This window comes from Vulpes lagopus, chromosome 8 (assembly GCF_018345385.1).
Source record: "Vulpes lagopus strain Blue_001 chromosome 8, ASM1834538v1, whole genome shotgun sequence".
Classification (NCBI taxonomy): Eukaryota; Metazoa; Chordata; class Mammalia; order Carnivora; family Canidae; genus Vulpes; species Vulpes lagopus.
In genome coordinates this window covers 39,768,462-39,790,907 of record NC_054831.1, presented here as the reverse complement: position 1 = coordinate 39,790,907, position 22,446 = coordinate 39,768,462, and the positions used below count along the sequence as shown (strand labels likewise).

At 33.5% G+C, this 22,446-nt stretch overlaps 1 protein-coding gene across 5 annotated transcripts in view; it reads right to left on the bottom strand.

Moving 5' to 3' along the window:
• The window catches only part of PAN3 (poly(A) specific ribonuclease subunit PAN3), a 134,646-nt gene that overhangs the window by 33,231 nt on the left and 78,969 nt on the right, over nt 1-22,446 (bottom strand). For 4 of the 5 annotated variants that reach the window (XR_005989636.1, XM_041768301.1, XM_041768302.1 and 1 more), the window contains 4 exons: nt 5,682-5,929; nt 4,493-4,549; nt 3,181-3,285; nt 2,317-2,374 (listed from right to left, as the gene is read on the bottom strand). Coding sequence is in view for 4 of the 5 variants with exons in the window: in XM_041768301.1 (XP_041624235.1) it covers nt 2,317-2,374; nt 3,181-3,285; nt 4,493-4,549; nt 5,682-5,929 (468 nt within the window). In the remaining variant the exon portion in view is untranslated. The remainder of the gene's footprint in view (nt 1-2,316; nt 2,375-3,180; nt 3,286-4,492; nt 4,550-5,681; nt 5,930-22,446) is intronic. The other variant, XM_041768304.1, reaches the window with a different exon arrangement.

The following is a 22,446-nucleotide window of genomic DNA, read 5'->3' as shown; positions in this document are numbered from 1 at the left end:
AGGACAAAAAAGCTGAAGATTCAGTTCATCACTAAAAGCTAAAGAATTCATCAATTGTTCTCACAATGAAACTCCCATTAAAAAACAAAACAAATAAACAAACAAAAACCCACCCTAAACAGTGGAATTCAGAGAGCTTACAAGCTGGTGAACACACTGAGGTACTAGGAGAGTGGCACACCTTGAAAGGGTATGGAAGTCCCCACTGCCGCAACCCAACCCACCACCTTACATTGCCCTAGACACCTTTTCCATTTGGCTGTTCCTGAGTCGCACCCTCTATACTAAACCAACAATCTAAAGTGAGTCATTCTAGCAAATTACTGAACCAGTGCGGTGGGGGGATGGGGAAGTGGTGGTAGTGATTGTGGAAACCCCCAGATTTGCACTTGGCCACATAGAATATGGGTAGCCTGGATAACCCATTTCAGCTGGCATCTGAAGTAGGCATAATCTTGTGGGACTGAGCCCTTATAGTTAGGGCCCTTAAAGTTAGGACATAAAAAAGTACATGTCAGAAGAATTAAGAGTAAAAACAGCTCATGGTGTTTGATTACAATTTTATTGGACCTATGCAACAGTTTAGAAAACCTAACAGTTTAGAAAATCTTAATCATTATGTCTTCCTATATATAACATAGTATTTTACTCTATTTATTCATCTTAGCTGATATCTCTTAATAAGTCTCCCCCATTGTGATCTCACACATCTTTTGCTGCATTTATTCCTAGCTACTGATAACCTTAAATGACTATAAATAGCATCTTTTCTTTTCATTATATTTAAGTTATTGGCTACTGATCTATAGAAATTTAACTGACATGTATTAATGTCAGTTAATAATAATTAATAATAATTAATTAATATCCAGCTATTTCTTAAATTCTATTATAATTTCAAGTTATGTCTAATCTACAATCATATGATTTATTCATGATTGTAGTCATAAAGAATGGAAAGGCAAAAATAAACCAACCTAGTTTTCTTTTCTTCTTTTACCCTGGGTAGGGCCTCACAGACAATATTAAATAATTAAGGACAATTCCAACCTGAATACCTCAAAGGCTGTGACAGATAAGTTCTCTGTCCATCTAAACTGAAAAGATTGGTCTTAAGGCATGATAGCTTGACACACTCCTTTTAATTCTTCAGCAATCAAGAGGATGCACAGTGAACTATGCTCAATCCTTGATTATAACCATGTGTCTTGAGATTATCTCTAGGGCAAATGTATTCCTACTGATTTTTTTTTTTAAGATTTTATTTATTCATGAGAGACACAGAGAGACAGAGAGGCAGAGACATAGGCAGAGCAGAGAGAAGCAGGCTCCATGTAGGGAGCCCAATGTGGGACTTGATCCTAGTATTCCAGGATCACAACCTGCACTGAAGGCAGAGGCCCAACCGCTGAGCCACCCAGGTGCTCCCCTGCTGCATTATTTATAATATTTATAATATTTATAATATTATTTATAATGCAGCTAATTTTGCTGCATTATATCGTATAATTCTGCTAAATTATACCATATTTAATCTTGCTATATAGCAAATAAGCTGGGGAAAGAGATTTTTTTTTAAGATTTTATTTATTTATTTATTCATGAGAGACACACAGAAAGGCAGAGAGAGAGGCAGAGACACAGGTAGAGGGAGAGGGAGAAGCAGGCTCCATGCAGGAAGCCCGATGTGGGACTTGATCCCAGGTCTCCAGGATCAGGCTCCGGGGCCGAAGGTGGCACTAAACCGCTAAGCCACCCGGGCTACCCTGGGGAAAGAGATTTTAATTGCATTCTAAGAAACACTGTAGCACAGACAGAAAAACCTAGGTTTAAATTCTGACCCAACCAGACCACTGGTCTTAAAGGCAAGTTATTTAGCCTTCCTGTCAACCTCAGTTTTCCTCACACATAAGAGGTATTCATGTCTCTGTCATAAAATGCTTGTGAGAAAGAAAGTATGACATATTAAAAATTCAATTAGCACATTGTCTGGTATACCACACTTCCAAAAATAATAATTACCTTCCCCCTTTGTTTAAGTATCCATATTTCATCGAGTTTCAGAAGACAATAATACTCCAGTGCACAGTGAGGTAAAGTACTATGATTTCTAAAACCACCTAATTTTTTTTGACAAACTAGATACTGTCACATGTAGAAAGTGAAATGAACTAGATGATCAGTGGCATCTTGGAACGCTTCAAAAATAGATTTCAAATAAATATATTCATAAAATAGTGATTAGCTGTTCAAGGCATAAAAATATGTACGTAAAGGTAATAATATCCTTTAAAGATGAATCAATTCACATTTTACCTGGCATATCTGCTTGATCAATTTGAGCCATTGTTATTAAATGCCTGTTAATCAGCTCCTAAGAAAAGAAAACAAGTCTATTTACATATAAACATTATAGCTTCTGAAATCTGATTTTCTATTATAACTAAATAATGTAGTATTAATATTTTTTGGTATGTGCACTTTTTAATGTTGATAACATGAAATAACATTTCTAATAATGATAAAATGTCTAAATTCCAGTCCTAGATAGACCTACCCATAATTAAGGGTTAAGTGACTGTGTTATAATCCAAAGCACACAACTAACTCTATGGCTGAAAACTCAAGGCCTATCCTAAGTTTGACGAACAATTCACTCATCAACACTATACTGGTACAACTTCTGTGAAATAAAAATTTTTCTGAAAATATAAATATAAAATGAAATTCTACATATCAAATAATTAGCTGTATACCTAAAAAAAGGAAATGAAATTCTTTTAATAAAACCTACTTTATAGAAAATACTAAGCTCTTTTAAAATGAGTTTACATCTAAGCCAAACTACTTATTCTTATCCTATAATATTAGCAAAAAGTTGTCTGACGGTTAGAAACCATTTAAATAATTTATTTAATATATTTCAAAGAGACCTTACAATGCACAGGTTATGATGTGCAAAAAGGTAGCCTATTTAGATAGCTATTCTGTTATATGTCCTAACACACACTTGCAATTGTCTTGAACATTAGGTTTCCTTAAATAAATTCTAAATTCTATCTGCTTTAGTAGCATACTTGATTGAATTATATGATTTGAAAAGAGTTTTGTTTTTTCTCCAGTTGTTTGCTAAAGCACAAGATATAGTAAGTATTTCCACCAGGGATTCTGAAAGCATACCTGTCGGAGTTCATCAGCCATGAAGAAGGAAGGTGCATTTGCTTTTGGTTGCATATAAGCAACATGAGGTGCAGTTGGAGGGTAAATATGATAGTTTGGAAATACCTAAAAAGGCAGGGAGGAGGAAAATGTAATAACCAATTATTCTGAACTGATGAGCTTTATCAATGTTTTAATAAAGTTTTAATCTTTAAATGACAGTGGTAAATAAATGGATACATTTTAATGATGGTGAATTAAACACCTCAGAATAGCTGTTATTAGTATACTTTTTAAATGAACTCACTTTAAAAATATTATACTGCAATAATGAATTTAAAAATCTAACAAGGAAACATTTCTTCAAATACAGTAAAATTTAACTTCCAATGAGAGAACAAAGCTGCTCTTTGGAAGAAGTGTTATATAGTTTGTAAATATTTTTTAAAGCAGTTGAGAGAGAGGAAGAAAGCAGATATTTAAAGTGTTTGGCTTTAGTCAGATAATGAGGTTTAACACTGCCTTGTCTACCCAAAGAACCACTCCCCTGAAGGGCTTTTTTGGCCAATCTAAACAAACTTGTTATGTACATACTGGTTTCAAACTGCAACAGTAAAGAGGACCAACTGACTTAACTCTCCATCTGGGACCTGAAGCTTAGGTGAACAATAGGGTGCAACAATCTATTTAAATACTTTCTGGGCAAACTACAGTAAAGTTACTAAATCTTCCAGCTTCTTAGAAATGGACTCTTCTTCACCCCCTGCTTCTTCTGTTTTCCTATGCCTCTCCTTCCTCTTCACTGGTCCCTGATACAAAAATCAATGTACATTCTAAACTATGTTTTCTTTTTTCATTTTAAAAGCTGAAAGAAACACTTTTTTCCCCCTCTCTGAAAAATGAATTCAGCTAATTTCTGCTGCCCTCAGATGATCACTCTTGCTCTGGATCTCAATCAGGAAGTGGTTTTGCAATACCTGTAAGGTTTCCTTTAACCTAAATCTGTAGGGAGAATAATACCTCCTTTTTCTTGCCTTGGTTTTCTTACACCAGATAGCAGTTTGGCTTAACCACCGCAGGTTTACCATGAGCATATTTTTAAGAGTGGTGTGAAGGGTAAAAACATTGTAAAAATGTGCCATATATAATCACTACAAAAACAACTGAGACAGTTTTGTGACAAAAGAACCTCTTTATAGATTAAATTTGCTCCTTCTACAAATATGATAAAATATAAAAATATAAATAATTATAAAATATAATAAACCCCCAAAAAAGGTAAAACATTGATGGAATTCTTACTTGAAAGAACCAAGGAAAGTCTCTACTCTACCTCAATTATTTGACCTTCTGTTCGGCAAGCTGTTCTGTGATAATTTTTGAAAGATCTCTGACCAAAAACAAAACAAAACAGAACAAAACTATTAGCTATTTATTAGTTTTTAAAAAGCATTTTACATAATTCATAAGTATGTCTACAAATGTTTTCACATTTATTTCTCACAAGGAGGTTAGGTATTATTATCCCCATTTATAACTGGGGAAATGGTCTCAGAGGTACTAAGATTCAAAAGTCACAAAACAATGGCAGGACTAGGACTCTTAAAAAACATAAAAGCACTCAGTCATCTTTGCATTCAAATTGTCTTTTAGTAAAATATTAATCAAAATAAACCATTTATTTAACTTGTGAGATCAAAATTTGCTTACTAAAACCGAAGGATAATTTTCATCTAAAACTATCATCTATAATTATGTCAAATGTCTACAATTTAGATCAGCTCTTGTGTTTTAATGGAATTTGGCTTTCTAACTCACATGCTCTTCAACTACTACTTATTTTACTATACTAGTTAAACAATTTTGAACATGGACACAACAGTTGAAGCTAAAAGATACAATTTGTGGAACATGAAGATATTTCTCTCTCTGCCCTTCCCCCTCCTCCCTCCTTTGTTAGCCCTTTCCTCATTTGTGATCAGGGCTTCCCCTGGGCTCCCTCCCTCCTTACCAATAATCCATATTGGAGACCTCTTTTCACTGTGTGATCTCCACTATCCAGAAATCTAGAGATTAAATCACTGCCTCATCTGAAGGAAAGGTTTATCATCAGTTTACTTTCAGTAAATATAGGAAGCCATCTACTTTCTCAGACTTCTTACTAGAGGTAGACTAGAGGCAAAACTACCTATTATACCTATAAACAAATGTAGCGAATGTCAACTCTAACTAGCACAAGTATAAGTAATCCCATAAGCAAAACATGCCAAGAAGTACTAACTAGAGCTTGAATATAATCTGTGAATAAAACCAGATTTGTCTAAACCTGAAGTTATTACTACAGAAACAGTTTACTTTGAAGCAATAAGAAGAGATTAGAGTTATCATCTAAGTTAGAAAATCAAATACTTTTTCACATCACAATAAAAAGATGCAAGAGGGGGTAAGCCTCCTCATTAATCTCATTAATATGAAGGAACTGTTGTAAGAGTACTGTAACTTCTCCTTTAATGCAGACATACCATTCCAGTCAAAGGTGCTGGGGTTGTGTCTGTATAGAAGTAAGTCGTCCCACCGACAGTTTCCTTTTGGATCACCTGACCAGAAGATGGAGTCTGAGAAACAGGATTGTTAACAGGTGTAGAGGCACTAGAAGGCACCATGTAATTTGCTGGATTTGGAGTGTGACTTCTTCTTCTAGGAGCAGGAGAAGTATGCGGAGTGATCTTGGGAGAATGAAGAGGGGAAGATCCAGCAGACAAGGACATTCCTGAAGAAGATGTACAAATGTTTCTTAGGGAGGAGAAATTGGTTTTAAAGAAACACATCTGGAAATAAAATGCAAACATTCATTTGGAAGAAACATCATCTTTAGCAAAATCAAGTGCAAAAATAAAAGCCATGATTTTATCTTGGTTATGTTTTATAGAAAGCTCTGATGAAAGCAAATGTAAAGATGTTTCTTTTTTCAAAGATAGACATTTCTAAATAAACTAGGAAATTTATTGCAAGAATAGTCTCCTCCATATCAAGGTTTACACAAGAAACTTCAATAGTAAGAATCATCAGAAATTTAACAAATTAATTTAATGGAAAAATGAGAAATAACAAACTGAGACTCTTTAAAAAGCCTTTTTATAAGCCTTTATAAAAGCCTTTCTTTCATAAAGGGCCTAATTCCCTTTTTGTAAAGAATCATTTAAAACTATGGCTATTAACAACACAAATACCACATTAACCTAAAGTAGTATAGTATTAAAAATAAAACTATTTAATGAGATTTACTAGATTTCTTTTGGCCAAATACAATTAACAGAATGGTTGAAAAAGCAAAACAATTAAGTCTAGTCTTAGCTGAAATACACAACAGCTTACACATTATATTTTTTAATCAAGCAATAGACTGTTTTGATGCCTTTTGTCTTTAACTCTAAATAGGCATATACTAGAACAAATGAAAACTTCTGCAAATGCATACTTTGTAAAATTAGGCCAACTGATGCCACTAGGTTCTAACAGAAGTTTTATCCAAACACAACTAATAAGAAACCATTATACGGAGGGCATCCTCTATTATGATCCTAACGTGAAGAAAGGGAAAGGACAATTGTCTTAACCCTTCAGGAGATTCCAAGCTAGCTGAGAAAACAAAACCAGGTCACATGTAAAAGACATAAAATATAAAATGACTTACAAAAACACTCAAATATAAATTAATATACTGCAAACTACATGCATAATAAATGCAGATGGATGCAAATTAATTAAAACCAGGTAGAATTAATCAAAGGCTTAATGGAGGTGATCAGTTCTGAGCAGAGATTAAAAGAGTTTCTAGAGCTACAGTTAGACTTCCTGAAAAACTTGGCTTATCCACAAACTGTTTTCTGGCCATGTGGGGAATGACTAAAAACCCACACTTTAAAGTAATTGCCATCTCACAATGCAAGGAAAAAGTTTACCAAAATGCCTCTGGTTAGAGACTACGATTAACAGGGACATGAATTTCAATTCTGAGGCATTCATAAAACACCAATAGTGTTTTTTGGAAAGATGTAGGTGGACAAAACTAAAGTGAGAACTGAGATAATCCTTATCTTTACTCAGGATAGCCCTTTGCAGTTTCTAAAGAGCCTTAACATAATTATTTCATCTGATTTTCTGAGCAACTGATTGAGTTAGGCAAGTGAGACAGGTCAAGTTACAAGCACCATAGCAGAGATTAGAAATCAGACATGAAGAGGTTTTGATTTGACCAGTGACATTTGTGCAAATCCAACAGCAAAGCCAGGACTCAAGTCTCCAAACTCCAAATGTAACACTCCTACTGCTATAACAACGTCTACTGCATTGACATTAAAGCAAGTCAGGCATTCTCAAATTTGTCTTAAAGGTATCTCAGAAAAACATTAAAAATCTAAACCTCTTTTCAAAAAATGATTATTTATAAGGAGGCCAAACTACTATATTAAGATATAAGCTCATTAAAAAAAAAAAAGCACAACAAAAAACTGTTTCAGAGTTCTGTTTTTCTAACTCTATATTACACATTTAATTGCAGGTTAATCCATAAAGCAAAAATTGAATTATTAACTATTTTCAAAAGACAAATACTCCCCACTTCCCTAATATGAAATGCATTTAAGACAGTTTCCCTAAAGCTAGTGTTTAAGTCTTTCCAAGCCAAATCACCAAAGATGAGCAAATTTGTTTACTACCTTTAAATTAAATAACAACAACAAATATAGCTACCAATTCTTGAATACTGTCCAATGTGGCACTAATAAAAGTACTTCATATACATCAGTCTATGTAATCCTCACAACAACCCTGTGAGGTAGGTATACCACATTCACCTCACTGCTAAGAAAACGTTTAAAAAGTTTTTAAATTATAAGGACGAATATAGGTTATTAAACAAAAGAATCCAGACTCAACTCAGGTCTCATTGGATTCCAAAGCCTGTGCTCTTAGCCCATAAGCTATCTAGTTGCCTAGTTCCTATGTCTTATACTAGAAAGTAGAAAGGGGATCCATTACCCATAGTAGTAGCATTAGTGACCACATCAAGCCATGTGGGATATAAGTGCAGCATGGAGTGCAGGGAAAGATTCTGACACCAAAGTAGGTGTGCAAGTAAGACAAAAGGTAGAGTCTCTTTAAGCCTGAATGCATGGAAAAAGATTACCAAAACCAAACTGTGGTCAGTTAAGAAGGAAATTCATGTATAATAGAATTTATAAGTTGTAACGTAACTAGCTTTCTCTTAAGGATTTTTAATTTTGTTGCAGCACTGAAATCTGAGTTCATATATCTGAGCTGCTACTTAATACATTCAAAATAAAATATGTACACTATTAAGCACCAGCTATAGGGGAAACAGGATATTTAAATGTATAGGAAGCTAGAAATGAAATTAACCCCTAAATTACTGAAACTTCACACCTAGTTACATAAGGCACAGATTTGTGCCACCAGAATATCTCAAACATGTTAAAGAACGGAGTAAAATATGCACATATCTGTTCGAAGAGAGGTATTTTGTACCTAACTACTGTGAAGACAACAGCCACCACATACTTAATGTCAACTGCCTATATATAACACTAAATTATAAACAGCCCAAAGGAGTAGAACCATACTACAGAAATGAGTAGTTAAAAATAAAGATGAATTAAAATGAGACTTGATTTCACTTCTCTCACATGTAAATACTGCTTTATAAGTTCTATTTTTCCTTATGTTGGGGATAAGGGCTACTTGTGGTAATTACAACATCAACACCCTACTCTTAACTGGTACTCAACCCACCAGAACACTTAAGCAAATATAATAACCACTGAGGATACTATAAGAGACAATCTGGAAGAATGAAAAATTGTATTTAAAAAAAGATGATTAAAAATAAAAAAAAATAAAAAAAGATGATTTAGAAATATTACATTTTTTTGTTTTTTTTTGGCATTACTTTTTGTAATTTATTCTTAGAATGACATTTTGTTGACATCTTATGCCATAACTGCACTATAATTTATTAGGTGAATATTCAAACTGTGATACTTAAATCGTATATGTTAAATTAATTGTTTCAGAACATCTAAAAAAATCTCTTCTTAAATGTATCCCAATTCAAATAGAAGGGAGGAAACAGTAAAGAGATGCTCACTGGAGGAGTTAACCAGAGCAATTAACAAAATATAAGAAATGATATAAAAAAAACCTTTAAGGCTACAAAGTATCAGTGTTTTTGAATGACATGATTTTATACCTGAAAAACCTACGAAAACTAACAAAAAAGACACTTGTAAATAATGACATAATTCCCTAAAGCAAATGGTTTCAATATTAGGATATACTAAATGAACAGCATTCCTAAATATAAACAACCAGTTAGGGCAATATTGTTTCTGGGAAATAAGAAACACTGAGCTAACAAGATACCCTCCCCTCAACCATTATCAATGCTGTGAATACATGGAACTAAGAGATATGATACAACCCAAATTTAAAATGTAGCTGAGATAAAAAAGAACAACAAAAACTCCAAGAGTAAGAAATTAAAGAAAAAACTGGAATTAAGAGGTAATACTGTGGAAAGTTTGAGGAAAAATCTAGGCTAATTGAGGCTTTAATGCCCACATGAGAATATGAAACATGGCCTTCAGCCCATAAAACCTGGAGATTAGGACTCTAATTTCAGTGTGAAGCCAAGGAGTCTGGAAAAGGTGCAACATCAGTGAATGTAGGATGAGAAAACTTCTTTCTACCTACTAGCCCATAGAGGCAAAAAGTAAGTTTACTTGTGGAAGAGAGATGGAGGAAAGGAGAAGGCTGGAGCTGTGTTGAGAGAAAAGAATCCCATGCCAGTACTATACACAGGTATAGCAGAGAAAATTCCCAGGAGACTTCATTCATGTTACAGGAATCTCAGTGAAAAATTAACAAAGTTTGAACTGTCCTGGACATTTGCGTGAAGCAAACACCAACTGTGAATGCTTCTACAACCCAGAACACACAAGATCTCTCCCTAGAAAAACAATTCCACTTAAAAGAACTCCCAAAGTAAGGGTCAGCGTGGACAATAAACTTGTGAATTAATACCATGAGAAAAAGGGATCTCAGAAAACAGAATGCTATAAAAGATATAAAACTGAAACTAAAATGATTGAAGACACGAGAGAAAGGACAAACATAAAAAGAAAAAAACAGAACATTTGTTCTTCTTAAATAAAACTAAACTCTTTGAGAGTAAAAAATATAATCATTGAAATTAAAGGGAAAAAAAAACTCAACAGATGAATTAAATAGCAAAGTAGACACAACCAAGAGAGAAAAAGTAAACCAGAGAAGTAACTGAGGAAATTACCTAAAAATAAAACTTGGGAAATAAGGAAAAGTGGTTAGGACAAACAATGACATTAACTGGAGGCTGCATCAGCAACATTATACAATGAAATAATCAAAGTAAGAAGGGAAAAAGAATTGTCACTTAAAGTTTATACACTATTTATTTGCAAATGAGGAGGAATACGAAGACATTTTTTAGAATCTGTCACTCACATCTCCTTGGTGAAATGATCAACTTTGGTATAGAGAAAACCCCTTCTCCCCAAAACCATAGACTATAATAATGTATGGATAAATTTGGAAAACCACTGATAGTGAAAAAACAAGAAGTCTGAAATAGGTTCAAGTCAAAGTACAATTAAAATTCTTTTAAAAAGGGACGCTTGGGAGGCTCAGTGGTTGGGCATATCCCTTCAGCTCAGAGCGTGATCCTGGCGTTCTGGGATTGAGTCCCACACTGGGCCCCCACAGGGAGCCTGCTTTTCCCTCTGTCTATGTCTCTGCCTCTCTCTGTGTGTCTCTCATGAATAAATAAATAAAATTTTTAACAAAAAAAATAAATAAAACAAAATTCTTAAGAATTTAAATAAGAGAGACAAAGAAAGAAAGAAATTCTAGGAACTATTACACTGAAAGGGGGCAAAAGGAACAAAATCATTAAATATCCTTATGAAGTATCTTTACCTCCTTCCTCTTTAATAATTTCGTACTTAGCAAAGCATGCATGGCAAAAGTCTAGGGGTGACCACTATGCAAAACCGAAACATAATATATATAACATCTAACCAATACCTCACACCATATATAAAACTACCTCAGGGACGCCTGGGTGGCTCAGTCGGTTAAGCGTCCGACTTTTGATTTTGGCTCAGGTCATAATCTCAAGAGTTCTGGGATGGAGCCCTGTGTCAGGCTCCCCACTCAATGGGGAATCTGCTTCTCTCCCTCTCCCTTTGCCTCTCCCCCTGCTCTCACTCTCTTTTTGTCTAAAATAAATCTGTGTAAAAAAACAAAAACACTCTCAAAATGGATTAAAAACCTAAACAAAGCTAACCTATGAAACTCTAAGAAGAAAACAAGCATAATCCTTCAGGAACTTCAGCTAAGGAATGGTTTCTTAGGATAAGACACCTAAGCACACATAACCAAAACAATAAAAAGTAAATTAGATTTCATCAAAATTGAAAGCTTTTTATACTCCACAGGAAACTATCAAGAAAGTGAAAAGGCCATCCACAGAATGGGAGAAAATATTTACAAATCCTATTCAATAATGGGCCAGCAGGCAGAATATACAAAGAACTCTTATGACTCAACAATAAAAACAAATTTAAAAAACAGGCAAAGGATTTGAACATTTTCCAAAGAAGATATACAAATGGCAAATAAGCATATAAAAAGCTCAACATTAGTCATTAGAAACATACAAATCACAACTACAAATCCACTTCATAACACTAGGATGGTTACAATTTTAAAAAAAGGTCAATAACAAATATAAGAGCAAATGGAAAAACTGAAATCCTCATCCATTGCTGGTGGGAATGATATAGTCACTTTGGAAAACAGTTTGGCAGTTTTTAAAATTGTTAAGTATAGTTATGGTATGACCAGCAACTCCACTCCTAAGTACGTTACCCAAGAGAATGGAAAATATATGTTCATGCAAATACTTGTACTTGGATGTTCATAGCGTTTTTATGCAATAATAGTCAAAAAATGGAAACAACTCAAATGTCTATCAACTGATAAATGTGTAAATAAAATCTGATCCATCCACACAATGGAATATTATTCACCCATAAAATGGGGGAATCTGATAAATGCTATAACATGGATGAACTCTGAAAACACTGCTAAATGAAAGAAGCCAGACACAAAAAGCCATTTACTGTATGATTCTACTTATAGGAAATGTCCAGAACAGGCGAATCCTTTATAAAGACATAAAGTTGATTAGTGCTTTCCAAGGACTAGGGATGGAGAAAATCGGGAATAACTACTAACTGGTATGAAGTTTCCTTTTAGGGTGAAGAAATGTTGTAGAATTAGATAGTGATGATGGCTACACAACTGTGAATATGTTAGCACATTCACCACTGAATTGTATACTCTGAAAGGGTGAATTTAATGATTTGTGGGTTTTACTTCAACCAACGAACAAAAATAAAAATCTAGATATACACTTACCTAGAAATACAGGCTTATAATAAGAGGTTAAAACTCTACTAACAGAAACAAAAGGTAACTTGAACAAAAGGAAATAAATACTCATACTTACTTGCTATAAAGACTTCAATTCTACCCTTAACTAATGCTAGTTCAATAAAATGCAAACGCAATTTTTTGTAATTAGCCAAACCGATTATAACTATGTGGAAAGCTAAACATTAAGAATAGCCAGGAAAATTATTAAAGAAAGTTAAGTACAGAGGAAGAATAAAGAAAAAGGAAAGGAAGAATAAAGTATGAAATAAGATCAGAAGTGATGAAAACTACAGTAATAAAAATGTTTGATAAAGATTCACATAAATAGTGAGTCAATACAACAGAATAGGCACAAAACTTGACCTCAAATACATATGAAAAAATAAGATAAAGGTGGCATTTCAAATTTCAGGGAAGGAGAGGACCGCAGTCAGGACAACTGACTGCTGTCACTAAATGATAGAACAAATACAGATATAAGCAAAGATAGTTATTTAGATAAAACAGATAAAAGCAACTGGCCCTTTCATTCATTTTACCCACATGAATTTCAGGTAAATATGCAGACTAAATATTTAAGAGCTCAAGAAGAAAAGTACTGAAAAGAATATTTTTAAAAATATGTTATGAAGACACAAAATGCAAAAGTCAAAAGAAAATGCCAATTTAACTTCTTCAAAAATACATTTCCTACATAGCAAAAAAAGATATTTCCAACACTTAAAAAATGGTTCCTCAGCTTAATACAGTTCTTAACAGAAAAAGGAAAAATTACATACTAGCCAGTTTGTAGACAAGAAAATTAAATGCATCTAATATGTAAAAACGATGCTGTTATTCCCTGACAATCAGAGATGCATATTAAAACCAGTATTATCACTGGCCTCCTGTCAGACTGGCATAGATTAAAAAATTCATTTAGGCAATTATTTAAAAAGTGGGTGCATAAAATCAGTCACACACATTTATTATCAGTTATAACAATCTTTTGGAAAACAATTTGGCAATACCTATCAACTAAGACTTTTTAATTGACATAATGGTACATAATACAAAGTCATAAAATGAAAAATAAAAGCTGTGAACTCCATAAAAGTGGATATTTTTGTCTTGTCCATCTTTTAGACCCACATAAGTCCAGAATAAAACCTTCATGAATAAATGGTAAGGTTTCTTTTAAATCTGTTCCAGGAAAAAACAAGAATTATTTTTTTCTTTCAGAGAAATTAAAATAAAAGTGTCTACTCAGATACAAATGCATCTGAGATGCCAAGAGTAAAGGTCTCCCTAAATATGAAAGCATTAGAAACATTCCTTTTAAAAATCAAGAATATGACAAAAATGTCACTTATGACTGCTTTTAAATAATATCATGTTAAAGGCTTAGCCAATTGCAATAAAACAACAGAAGAAAGGTTACAAAAGAAAAGAAAAAAACATCATTATTTGCACACATATAAGAATCTATAAAATAAGGGCGCCTGGGTGGCTCAGTGGTTGTGATCCTGGAGCCTGTTTTAGGCTCCCTGCAGGAAGCCTGCTTTTCCCTCTGCCTACATCTCTGCCTCTCTCTGTGTCTCTCATAAATAGATAAATAAAATCTTAAAAAAAAAAAATCTATAAAATACTAGAAATATCAAAGTAACCAACACACAAAGGTCAATCACATTACCTATACTCTAGAAATAATTAATTACAAAAATTTTATTTTTTAAAGATACCAATTATAATACCAACAAATCCTACAAAGTGTCTCAGAAGATCTAACAAAATATATGTAAGACCTGAACACAGAAAATTATAAAACTTTGTAGAATGACATTAAGGAAGACCTGGAAAAAAGACAGAAAAAGAGAGAGAGTCCATGTTCATAGATAGAAAGATGTAATGATTCTCTTCAATTCATCCAAAGATTCAATGCAACTTCTGTTGAAGGCACTGTCTTGCCTCACGAATCCTCAAGTCTCCCAAACTCCTTCCTCCTCTGGGACATTTATCAATAACCCTCCTTGCCAACACCAAACTCTAAACCCCACCCTCATACTAATGCATTTTGGATTTTATCTTTTGCAGCAAGTACCACACAATTTGACTTGTCTCTTTGTAGGAAAGAACTGTACGTTAATCCTCTCTGTATTCTTAACTATACTTTGTCACAGTACAGTTGTCAGCACACAAGAAATCTGCTGAAAATATACAGAGGTGCAAGTTTCATCTTTGTGACACTAACAACCAAGATGTTAAATAGAGCAATAACCATGATCAGGGGAATGCCATCACCAGAATTACCCAAGTTTAACAAGAAGTTGAGAGGGGAAAAATCAAGGTGTATGCTATCAAGTGACATAGATGTTGACCATCGCTAGTGAAACAAGCCATAAACTGTTGTGAAAGAAAGAAGAAAGAAAGAAAAAGAAAGAAAGAAAGAAAGAAAGAAAGAAAGAAAGAAAGAAAGAAAGAAAGAAAGAGGAATTTGAAAGAATTTGGGGTGAAGGGCATTCTTCTTATAGAACAGTCTGATTATTCTAACATTACTCCTTCCAGGTCAATGCAGCTTGGGTAAACCTAGCTTACAATAATAATTTTAACAAAGTTCCAATAACCAAATTAAATCCCCAATAATAAATGGTCATGTATGACTATATTAAGGAGAATGTTTAAATTATTAAACATCTGATATTGAAGTATCTGATATTGAACAAATGGATTAAACTGAAGACAAACAGAAGCAGCATTCATTACCTTCTTAGCAACAGAGTCAGTATTTGGGGCCTCATTCAAGACAAAATCATACTAAGGAATTCATGTGATAATATCCAGTAGTACAAAAAACAAAGTTACTTCTAAAAATACATTTCCTAATTTATTCATTTTTTTAAACTAAATTCTCCAATAACACCACCTCCCTAAAATAAAATGATGCACAGTTACAGCCCAAACCACAGACACTAAGCTTTTACTCCTAAATTCTACAAGGTTCTAAACATACTAATAATACAATCTTTTCTCTGACTTTGCTGATGATTTAAAAGATGGGTATAAAAGGTCAACTCTGAAGTTAGGTTCAGAAGACTTTCCCCCACTTGGCTCTTTCAGTGCTTCAGACACAAACTCTATTTCTTGTTCCTTTCTTTCACTAGCTGTTCTTAGCAAAAAGAGAAAGAAATTCAAGTAATTATAATCATTTTAACAATTAAAAGTTTGGATATCATGGATATACTTGCAATTTGTTTATCCGCAATTTGCAACCTGTCAAACAAAACCCCAAGATACTCTAACTATACTCCATGCAGGACAGATTTCTACTGAATAGAATTTTTTCAAATAAAATGTTAACAGTTACAGAACAACATCAGAAATGCACTCAACTCTTCACATGATAATTACTGTATAAATAGAGCTGCTTTAAAATATAATCCTTAGTTTCTCCATAAATTTAGTAACAAAGCCTTGACTAGGGAGTCCTCAGGACCACCCCCATGTTCAGAAATTCACTAGAACTCAAAGGATTCATTCAGCATACGGTTGCACTCATGGTAAAGATTTATCACAGCAATGTAGTAAGCATACACATCCAGATCTCAAGGGAAAAGCACATAGGTGGAGCCCAGAGAACTCATGTGCAGGTTTCCTTAGGTTCTCTTCCTCTCATGAGAGTTCACACAGCTTCCTATTCCTCCAATAACATGTGTACAATGTATGTGCCCAAAGCCAAATAGAGACTCCATGCCCTTGGTTTTTATAAGGAACTGAGTATAGGCACCTTCTGCCTAATACACACCAGAATTCCAAACTTCCAGAAGGAAACAAGTGTGTAGCATAAACCAAATTGTTTACATAAAAAAATCTAGGCACAATAAACTACCCTAATCAATTGGGAACAATGTGAACATTCTTCAAATGCAAGTTCCCAGACATCAGCCAAGGGCAACCCTTACAAGCAGGCTTTTCTTACAGACAGGAGTCTTTAGCCTGCTAGGTTAACTGACTTCTGCACAGACACCTTGAATTGTGTCTGGTATAGTCACCACTGTTTCATAACTCTGCTCTAATAGTAAAATGAATACTGTTAGAGAAAAATACAAGAGCAAATGTTTTGTTTTTCCTATCTAAACATGCTTTAGGGAACGAACGGGAGAAAAAAAGAATTTCACTACTTTTTATCCATATCCCTTTAGAAAAGATTACATATATTAGCGACATACACTCCATGGCTAGGAAATACAGCAAAGAAAAATTGAATGTAGTTCATAGAAAAAGGATTTGAACCTATGTGCTTCATCAGTTCCTATCTGTAAGTATTTTAACTATCATATACACACTAAATGTTATGGCTTAAAATAAGATTTCAGCTAGTAACATTAAATAGAAAAGACTTCATAATATCAATAATTAAATCATATTTTAGCTCTGGCATACAAAAGTTATAGAAGCCATTCAAAAAGTTTACTTATTTAAACGTTAGAAGGATATGAAACAAAGCTTTATTCTTCATAAATAACTGTTGGACTCTGAGGTTATGATTTGGCATATGCATCATAAAAGCAGCTGCTTTCAATTTTAGTAGCTTAAAAACTATTCACAGCCTTTATCCCAGAAATTCTAGTTCTGGGAAGTAACCTAAGAAATCATCCTAAATCCTGAAAAATACTTATAGTTAAGAAAAATGTGTATCTGTAACAGAGCACATACACATATGCCGCTTTTTAAAAGATAACACTATGATTCAACTTTTTAATAGATAAAATAACTTTTTAAAAACCAAAAGGCAATGTGAAGTTTAGAGAAAATACTGTCAATCAACTAAAGCCTATTAAGGTGCTAAGAATGGTTTTAGGGGCAATTAGATCATTATAGGTGATGCATTATAATGTGAACTAAAATTTTTCTCAGGATACAATTATTTGATCCAGTTAGAAAATATAAAAAAGCTATTTGAATAATTAAAAATTTTACCTGAAATAAAATTAATTTCTTGTAAGTTAAAACTCTGAATAAACTTGAGCATAAGCTTGTTTGCACAAATACTAAAGTGGTCATCATCTATATTGCCTTATAATAAAAGAAACTTAAAAATCTTAAATTTAGAAAAATTCTTTTCAATATTTTTACATGATAATCACCTCACTGAGGGACCCTTAAACTCTTAATTATCTTTTTAAAGATAATTAGAATCCATTTAATTATCTACTAAAGATAAATAAGAATCTACTTCATCAACTCATCAATAGTCTGAAGAGAATATTTTATAATTTCCAATTTTTAAGCCAGAAGTAGACTAATTTTTTTTCTTTCCTTTTACAAATCAGACAACTGGGCCCAGAGTAGCTCAGTGATTTGTTCAGTCATATAAATTCAGTGATCATAGTATTCAAACTAGAATCTAGGCCCCTTGAGGGCGAATACAGCTCAGTGTAGTATTCATGCTGTTGGATTTTACCTAAATTTAAATAATGGCTATATAAAAGTAATGTACCTAAAAGGAAAAGTTATAGTATAAAGAGAAAACATGATTAAAGGCAAAACTGCCAAGTTTCTGCCTATCAAATATAAAATATTAAAGGAGGGGAGGACAGTACCAACTAATTAAAATCATTAATCAATTAAAGTTTCTGGAATCCTACAGTAAGTCTCAAAATTATACCATCAGTCCTAACGGTTTAGGTACTATGAGAAGAAACAAGTAACTATTAAGTCACGTATGACTGCTACAGACAAGAGTAATTCAGAAGATCCTTGAATTTAAAGACTGAATTAGAATTCAGAGTTTCTGAAGAATCCTAGTAATATGGATGTTTGAGTTATTTTCTTTATTAAAGATTTTTTAAAATTTATGTATCTAATGACATTAATTTTTCTCCCTCCTAAAAGGTTATTATTAAATTGATAGGGTACGTTTTATAATAGATGGCATCTAAGAATCCAGGAAAATATGGTAAATCTAGATTACGGTTGATTACATTTCTGCCAAACAAGGGCACTGATGGCAATAATCCTTCAAGATTTTGCCATTAAGTAAAAAAAGTCAACATTTTACTAAATTTTAACTCGGAAACATTTTACCATCACTGTTAAGCCACAAACTGAGGTAAGAAAACTTTCAAATAAAGATATAACTGAGACAACCATCATACAGGCATGTATATATTTTAAATGAGGATCTAATCCTTAAATACACTGTACAAAGTAAAACAAACCAGCACCCAAAAAAGCACAGAATTAGGAAGTAATAACTAAGATAACAGGCTTTATACTTCTTTCCCCATAATAATTTCATCATCCTATCAAATTAAGCTCTGCAAATAGTTATCAAAATTGGCTAAAAATGTTCTTAATTAAAAGTATCATGCTTAAGGTCAAAATAATAATGAACCTAAAGTTGAGCTGTATTAAAGCTTACTGTCTACAGCCCAATTTTCCAAACTCTGACATGATAGATTTGCACTTCTAGCTTAAACAATAAAGGATATTTAGTAGTCAACTGAAATACTGACTAGGTAAAATTCCCATTATTTTATATATTTTAAATCATGCTAACTTACAATTGACTCAAATAAATATATTTGCAATCCTAAACCACAAGATTATATGTGTTACCGCACAGATGTACTTTGGTCAAAATATTCCTTATGACATGCCACACCCTATTTTTTAAAAGCCTCCAAAAAGACAATCCACACTATTCCTGCATATTTTATTATGGCCTAGAATATTAGGATAAGAAAAACTTCCTTTCTGTAGCTTATATCACTCACTGTTTCAGATTTTAAAATCCATTTATTTAAATGTTATAATTATTCTCATTTCCTCGAAGATTGATACCAAAACATACTGTACTTTTTAACGTAAAAATTGGTAATTATAAAAAGCATATCACAATATTGACCATAAACCAAAATAGAATTTATTCAGATCCAGTAAAATATACACTAATCAAATTAAGTTCAATTTAGTCCTAAAAGTTTCACGCCACAAATGCAACTACCTTTGCAAAGATGAAACAACCCAAATGCCAAAAGGTTTACTTGAAAGAAATGTTTATAACCCCATGTGAAAAAAGGGTACTTGGATTCAGCAAAATCCTATGCTGACCTCTTGAGGGCATACTAATTCTTGCTGGCAACAAATAGCAGTAAAATTTCTATAAAGAATTGTTCCATGAAGTGTGGTGATAAAATGAAAACGGAGTCAATAGGGATATTGATGTTAATTGCCAGAACTGATTCCTTCACAAACCCTGTTTTCACAACAGCAACCCCTTATGATTAGGGGAATTAAAAGTTGCTGAACTCAACAATCCCTTCAGTTAAACCAACAGACCCCTCATAGAGCTGTCCAACGCTGCCCAAACTATCCATCCTTTAGTCGAATCAGTCAGTTTCATGAATTGTAGGATTTATCTTCAAGTCCAGTGCTGACTCAGAGGGTAGCTTGTTCCCTAGAGAAAACAACCAACAAAAATCAGAACAGCTACTGCTCATAAGCTCTTTCAACACCCAAGTGGAAAGGACAACTTATTGGATCCAAAAAATAGTTCAACTTCCTTTCAACTACAGAAGTAGCCAATAAACTGAAGGCAGCTATGTGCCATAGGCAGGTCTTGGTTAAAGCTTTCACTCAGTTACAGCAAAGAAATGTTAAATAGATTAAAAAAAAAAAAAAGCTTATATGAAAAGCTATCACACAAACCATATGGATTCTCACTCAAGAAGAAATTTACAGGGTATATAAATGAAAAGTATTCCAAAGGCCAAAGCTGTTGGGTTTTTTTTGTTTTAATCTCTGAAGAACTACTTTTCATGTGCATGTGTGTGTGTGAGCGAGAAAGAAAAGAGTGAAGTAGGGGGAAATTAAATGTCTCCACCCAGAAGCAGTCTATATATGTCTCAAAGAAGGTAGCTTTGCTTAATGCCATACATAAAAAACTAGCAAAGTATTACATAATTCCTTAAATACAAGGTCCTCACTCACTAGTTGGGGAAAATATTCTGAATCAAAAGATAAAAAGAGTAACATGTTCTGTTTTAAGACTTGCAATTGTGAGTTGCCTTTCCTATTATTTCTAAAACCAAAAAAAATCAACATGCACAGCCTCTGAGCTTTGAGAAATACCACAACAAAATTAGGGAGGCGTTCCACTTCAGGAGTTAGGGGTTTTGTCTACAGTATCATGCTATTTATGAAAAAGGGAGGCAAAAAACTCAGTAAGAAATGCAACCAGAGAGCTCAAGCTAATTTCAGAACACAGAAATGTCATTTTTGTCCTTTCACGTGAATTAAATTAAAAGATTTTCATAAAACAAATACGTTACTCAAGACTGTCTTCAGAAAGAATCATGAAGGCGACCAATAAAACTTTTCATTTTTTAAATTTATAAATTCTATTATTTATTCATTCAAGTGTGGAAGAAAAATTAGAATGAAAATCTTTCCCTGTCATTTCCAAGTTATAATATGAAAATTCTTGACTCTCAAACCAAGAATCTCAGTGCCTGAGAGATCAGATTTATGGAGATAAAACTGGTAATACAGATATACTGCCTTGAAAATTGCGCTCATTTGCATATAAGCATCTGACACTTTGGTAAGTTGTAGGGTTTTCTGCTTCATTATTTTGGCTTTAAATTTAAAGTCTTACTGATTCCTCACTTTCCCAGCCATTCTCAGAGAAAGAGTTGAGCCCTAAGACACTTACTGCACATCATGAACGATATTTGTGGCATACTCTCCTTGGGAGAATTCACAAAATAGTCACTCAAATCATTTGTCTGTATTCTGTGGTTCATATGAAGCAGCTCAGTTGAGAAAAGCTCCAGCCCCCCAGCTTCCTTAATTATGCACCAGTAAGTTCCCTCCTATGGAAAAATAGGCCTTCTGGGCCAGTGGTTTTTGAACTGTATCAAGTAAAACCCTAGGATTCCAGAAAAGTTTCAGGATTGTGCAAATTCTTGATTTGAAATTATTTTATCTGTTCTTTCAGTATTTATTAAATCAATAAAAAAAATCACAAACGCAGGTCCAAATAGTATGCACTCATTTTTAGCATACTAGTGATTATCATCAACATACTTAGTTTGTATTGGGTTACAGTATTTTCATTGAGATCCCAGAACAAAGCCTCTCTCTCCTGTCACCCCCCACCCCAATCTAGGAAGGTAGTGACTCTGCAATAATCTTTCTTTAATTGCACAAGTACTGATACAAAATTGAAAAACAAGTACACAACTTACTTGTGTGAATTATGATTCTCATGTTACTATATGACAGAAAATACAGAAGACTGAGGAACAAAAGAGTAATTATCCTTAACCCACCAATTTCAAGATATTGTGCTCAACAAAGTACCACATAGACTTGTTATTCCACTGAATAACTACATGAATAAATTTTTAAAATGTGACCCTCTGATACCAGTTTTATTGACTTTATATAACTTTAGATTCAGAGATTGTATATTGACTTCACAAGTGTTCTGCTGCTTTAAAACAACATTTGAAAACCACTGTTCTAAGCTCTAATTAAGGCTTGGTTGGTATTCCTGGTTCATAGGTCCCCTAGGGACAGAAATGGTAATTAAGCCTTCAGTTTCTGATGCCCGCTGAGCTGGAAGTTCTCGCTATCAGTACTCCAAACCTTACCCTTCCAGTCTTATCCACTACTAGTCTCCTCTCTCCACATTCTCATAACTCTCAAAAAACAATGTGCCAAACTCTGGAGAACTAATGGCAAACA